The 6000-nt window shown below is 58.6% G+C and overlaps 1 protein-coding gene across 1 annotated transcript in view; it reads right to left on the minus strand.

Moving 5' to 3' along the window:
• PHACTR3 (phosphatase and actin regulator 3) overlaps positions 1 to 5767 on the minus strand; it is a 213045-nt gene extending 207278 nt beyond the window's left edge. Inside the window, exon 1 of the mRNA XM_055308034.1 lies at positions 5317 to 5767. Coding sequence (XP_055164009.1) covers positions 5317 to 5434 — 118 coding nt within the window. The 5' untranslated portion in view covers positions 5435 to 5767. The remainder of the gene's footprint in view (positions 1 to 5316) is intronic.
• Positions 5768 to 6000: the final 233 nt, after the last annotated feature.

The following is a 6000-nucleotide window of genomic DNA, read 5'->3' on the forward strand; positions in this document are numbered from 1 at the left end:
ACTGTCACCGCCTGGCCATGGGGCTGCAGCAAAGGACAGACCAGACCCCGTTGACACTCTGGGAAACCTCCTGCCCTGCCGTGGGACCAGGAAAGGGGAAGAGAAGACTGAGGCTCAGGACCAAGGGTCCAGCAGGGGGGAGGGGAGAGGCGTGCTGGCAGGAGAGGAAGCAGCCCCATGGAGCACGGGGTGCCCAGCTGTCTGCAGGAGGGGTGACACACCTGGCAAGGGGCCAGCGTGGGCCACCGAGCAGGAGGGGAGGGAGGAAGGTTGTGTGTCCATCCATCTGCAGCTCAGGAGGGCACAGGAGGCTCCAAAAGGCTTCTCTCCCTCCAGGCAAGAGGGCGGAAGTGGACCTACCCCTGCAGGAAGATGCAGCTGCTGGCCTCTTGGCCACCCTTTGGCTGTGCCCAAGCTGCTTTTCCACGGGGCCGGTCCAGCTGGCCAGCCACAAGCCCCATCAGCTAAGGCACTGGGGCCTGGTGCTTACACCCATTCCTTCCACAAATGTTCACTGGAGCCTCCTGCATGTGAGGTCCATGCTGGATTCCGGGCCTAGAGGGGGGCAGGCCACACAGATGTCAGACCCAGAGACCCCAAGCAGCAATGAGCACCATGAGCAAATCAGAACTGAGGGACAAGATCAGGGGTTGGCTGGGGCAGGATGTCTACTTCAGTCTAACCGGGTGGATGAGGAAGGCGTTCTGAAGGGGTGGTAACAGCCCAAGACCTGAAGGATGGGAAGGGAACAGCAGGACACAGAGGTCTTGGCACTCAGGAGTCAAGATAGGGCAGGGCAGGGCCCATGCAGACACTCACATGGACGCGGACACGTGAATGGGGACACACATGCATAAGTGGCCCGCAAAGAGACGGAGGCCACGGCGGAGTGCTAGACTCCGGGGTTCCCGGGATGAGCTCCCCTGAACCACATCTCACGGCAGCACCCACGTGTCTTGTTGGAAATGCACGTTACCAGGGCCCACCACCGGCATGCTGGATCAGAAACACTGGAGGCGGGGTTTCAACAAGCCTTCCAGGTGACTGATACACAGCCAGGTTTCAGAATGATGATCTACACCTGCAGCTCTCCAGGGAGACTGCCCCGAGAAGACACCTGGCAAGGTCTGAAGACATTTTTGGTTGTCACAACTAAGGGCTGCGGAGCTCCTGTCATCTAGCGGATAGAGGCCAGGGATGCTGCTAACCAGTCTGCATACGGTGCACACGATGGCCCCTACTGCAGAGTGACCGGCCATGAACGTCAACAGTGCCAAGTCTGAGAAATCCTGCCCTAACCCAAGGTCCCCACCTGCTTGGCCCACCAGAGCAGAATCTTTACCAAGGGAAATGGCCAGGCCTCATAGAAATGTTTTAAAAGGCATCCCAGGCAGCTCTCAGCCCAGCCTCTGGTCCTGCATGTGTGAACCGCCGAGGCACCCAGAGGGACTCGGAGTGGAAGAAGAAGGCAGCACAGGCTCTGCCCGGACCCCAAGGTGGGAAGAGAGGGAAGAGAGGAAGAAGCTGGGTTAGCAGGGAGCCAGGAACGTGAAAAGCAGAGTGTGAGGGAAGAGAGGGTCAGAAAGAGGAAGGAGGGACGAGGCAAGGACAGTGGGGGGACGAGACAGGGCGGGCCGAGCAGGTGGCGCGCACTGGGCAAGGAGGTCCCAGACCACCTTCTCCGGGCTCCGGGATCGTGCCAGGGCAGGTGCCTGGCACGGAGGGGCCGAAAGAGGCTGGAGAGCAAAGCAGAAGTCGCTGTGAGCAGGAACTCCTCGGAAGGAGGAGGTCATGGGTGCACTGCCTTCCCTTGTTAAAAGCTCAATTTTGGGAGAAGTCCTCCCATGCCCGTGGGTAGAGAGAAGGGGTTTACAGGAGGAGTCTTGCAAAGATGCAGACGGAATCATTAACGCAGCAATGATGCGGAGAGCGAGGAAGGAGAGGCCCTCGGGGAAAACCGCTCATCCTGCCACACTGTCCCTGGTCATGGACGTGGCCACTGAGAGATTTAATGCACTAATAAGGCCACAAAAAGCTGCTCAAGCTCACTAGCAATCAAGGAGCCACAAATTAACACACTGAGCCATCATTTGTCACTCTCTGTGCGGGAAAAGGAGATTGATGAGCTCAGACGTTGGCAACCCATCAGAGAAAGGGCACTCTCGGAGATTCTGGAAAGAATGTCAGTGGGTACGTTTTCCAGGGTGCAATATCATAAAAAGAAAATGCGGGTCCCCTGTGACCCAGACGTTCCACAAGATGGGACACACCCTATGGGAAATTTACTCATGAGTGCAAGGAGCCTTGGCCTAGGTCACCACAGCCAGGTTGACTGTGATGGGTAAAAACTGGAAACCACGCAAATACATAAAACAAAAACTATTCCCTGGGATACTATGCACATATTAAGAGAGAGGGAGATGGAAACATACCCTGGGACGAGACCTCCAAGACCCGGTGTGAGTAGGAACGCAAGTCGAAGAACCTTACACACAGCGTTTTCCTAAAGACTTTTTCCAAGAACATGTAGCTATAAACCTGCGGGAAAGGTCCAGAGGAGCTCCTCTAAGCCCATCACAGAGGTAACGACGGAGAGACGGGTAGTTTACCTTCCCGAGAATGTTCTGGGTTTTTACTAAGAGCACAGTGGTGCATTAAAAATGCGTTCGGGGGCGCCTGGGTGGCTCAATCCATTAAGCATCCAACTCCTTGATCTCAGCTCACGTCTTGATCTCAGGGTCGTGAGTTCAAGCCCCAAGCCGGGCTCACGCTGGGCACGGAGCCTACTTTAAAAAAACGCACTTGGGGAGCGAGGGCAAACGCAATCTTGGGCTGTTTTACAAAAATATCGAGTCCAGACGAAAGGAGGCAACTCCTCTCCTTGACTTTTACTGGGTTATTCCACAGCTGGTACACCAGCTCCGACTTTCAGGGGTAGGTCTTTAGAGCAGCAGGAGGACAAATGAAGAGGTCCTAAAGGGAGGGCAAGATGAGGGCTGGGACTTTTCGGACCTACTGAAGAAGACTCGGATCGGTGTGATGACTGCCCTAAAACAGCAGGCTCTCTGAAACCCCCAGTAACACGCACCATGAGAAGGTCCCACCAGGACTGATGGCTCGAAGGCTCCAAGGGGCCATGTGGAGAATTTTTAAATAGGTCTGCCCAAAGAGGAGCATGCACTCCCCCAGAAAGAAGTGAGTCCCCCATCCAAAGAGGTATGCAAGCACGTGCCGAGCCGACGAGGGAAGGCAGTTATAGAAAATGCTCCCCTCGTCCACCCTTCCTGCTTCAAGCTCCCGGGCTGCTTCCAACTTGAAGATTCTGATTTTCTTTCTGCCAGAACTCCTCTGCTTAACACAATCCATAAATACTTAATTGCTCGGTATCTTTAGCAAGGTTCTACGACTCACCGAATTGTACACGCTTAGACTTTGCACCTCAGACGTCTGCTCTCAGGATCCCATTTTGACCGCGCGAGCCAGAGGCTAACTCTGGCGCTTGCCCTCCCACGGCATCATGTAATCACCCAAGCCCTTCCACCTCTCCCTGGTGGACTGGCACCAGCCACCTGCCGAGCCCTCTGTTCCCACCCACGGAGGCATCAACTCACAGACAGCCAAAAAGCTAAATCCTCCATAATTTCCGTTTCAAGTTTGCTTCCTTTTACTGCCAGGGAGACAAAAGGAGCTGGGAAGGATTCTCTCGTGACGAGCCACTCAACTTCCATAATTGGAACAATCATGGATGTGCATCTCCAACACAGAGAAAACCAATCCATCATGGAGAGCTGCAGGCTTAATCCCCGATTCCTAATAAAAGGATTAATTAAAGCCTTAAGGGTCGGCTTGCGGCAGGCTCGGCTTCAAACTCCAAGGAAATTAACTTGCCCTCCCAGATGTAGAAAAGCCCGGGATTTCCTCGGCTGGTACCTTAGTCTGACCAAGTGACACAGTGTCAACAGTCCTAACAAAGAAATCTTACAAGCCTTGCATGGGTTTATTGTTTAAAATTTCAAATTGGGGCCCTGATGCCCACAGAGCTGCCTTTAATAGGTCCTTCTTTGTAGCGAGGGAGTAAGGCTCCTGTGTGTTCCCGGGAAGTGAAGGAATCCCTCCCCACAAAGCCTGCCTTCACCGCGGCCCCAGGGATTATCTGGCTTCTGATGCCCACCATTTCCCGCGATCAAGTCCCCATCTGGGGCTGGTGCAACCGGAGAGAATAAGTCCTCTAAGGACGGTGAGGGCGGCTTATCCTTAAAACATCATCTAATGAGGTGGGGGGGTGGGGGGAGGACTGTGTTTCTGGAAGGTAGGAAATCGAGTCCAGTGGCTTGATACCAAAACACCCAGCTTTGATTTCTTTTTTTGAACCCTACATTTCAGAAGCTTCAGACTCTCTCTGTGAAGTGAAAATTGCCTTCTGGTGGAGAAAGGTTTTAATGATCACTTTGCTTCCTGCGTCTCCATGGTGACAGGCCCCGCGCAGCTCACCCCCCTCCTGCTTTATTAGGCCTTTCTTCCTCTCTGGAAAGTAATCAATCAAGCCCTATAGACGCCTTTGTAACCAGATTTATCACCTCCACCAACGCCGCGGCCGCGGGGGCGGGGGAGCGGGCAGAGTGCACGCCCCGTCGTCGCCCAGGCGGGCTGGGTGCGGGCGCACGCCCCGGGGCTCCCCGCCCCAGCTCCGCGGGCGCACCTGCCGCGAGGGGCGGGCGCGCCCAGGTGCGCGGGGCCCGGGGGAGTCGAGCGCCCCGCGGAAGGCCCTGCGCGCTGCGGCCCCGGAGCGCTGCGCGCCCCCATCCCCGGCGGCCCCGGAGCGCTGCGCGCCCCCATCCCCGGCCGCCCCGGAGCGCTGCGCGCCCCCATCCCCGGCCGCCCCGGAGCGCTGCGCCCCCCATCCCCGGCCGCTCCGGAGCGCTGCGCCCCCCATCCCCGGCCGCCCCGGAGCGCTGCGCCCCCCATCCCCGGCCGCCCCGGAGCTCCGAGCCCGCGCTGGCGGAGGCGGCCACGGGTCTGCGTCTCTCGCCCCGGCTGCTCGGGCCCCGCCGCAGGGCAGCCCCGCGGAGGGGGCGCCGCAGCCCGGCCGCCTGCACCGAGGGCCGAGGCGGAGCGCCCGGCTCTGCCCGGGACCCCGGAGCTTCCCCGGACAAAGGCTCCGCGGCGCCCCGGCCGCGCTCCCGGGGACGCGGACGGCGGGGCCCGAGCGCCCGGGGCCGGCGCGGCTCCCCGGCTGCGGAGCGCGGAGCGCGGACGAGCCCGGCGCCACCTGCCCCCCGCCCGCCCACCTGCCCGGCCCCTCGCCCGGCCCGTTACCTGGGTTCTCCCCGGCGTCGGCGGAGGAGGCGGCCGAGGAGTCGGTGAGGACGCTGGGGTCACTCTGCGAGCGGCCCCGCGACACGAGGCAGCCGCTCCCGTCCTCGGACGCGGCCATGGGGCCTGGCCCGCGCGGGGGCAAGTTGGAGCGAGCCGCGTGGAATCAGAGCATCCGAGGCGGCCAAGGTCACGGGCGCGGGGGCTGGAGGGGGCGTCTTTTTAAAAAAGGAAAATCAAAAAGGGCAGGGAAAGGGAAGGAGCCCGGGGACCACGCCAGGCGGGCTTCAGGGCGCAGAGACAATGGCCTCGCGGCTGCAGCCAGACGCATCCCGGCGCGCGCGGCCTCGCTCTGCTATTTATTCGTGTTTATTCCCATTCTTCAGTCTATATTCCAGGCCAAAGAAAAAAAAAAAAAGTTGAACCAGGAAATAAAAAGTTTTTCTTGCCAGTGTTTATTGCGTGCTTGGGGCAGGGGGTGATGTCCAGGAATTTCTGGGGGCGCTCCCTCCCCCCACCCCACCCCCCACCCCCCCGGAAAAAAAAGGGAAAAAGGAAAATCTTTGCTCTTGCAATTGCTTTAATCTGAAAGCTGTTCTTGGAGCATCTGTTGGAAAACATTAGGATTCTCCCATCATGCCATGCGAGAGAGCATGACGTCACGAGAGAGGGGAGTGAGAGCCAGCG

Source organism: Nyctereutes procyonoides, unplaced genomic scaffold (genome assembly GCF_905146905.1).
Source record: "Nyctereutes procyonoides isolate TBG_1078 unplaced genomic scaffold, NYPRO_anot_genome, whole genome shotgun sequence".
Classification (NCBI taxonomy): Eukaryota; Metazoa; Chordata; class Mammalia; order Carnivora; family Canidae; genus Nyctereutes; species Nyctereutes procyonoides.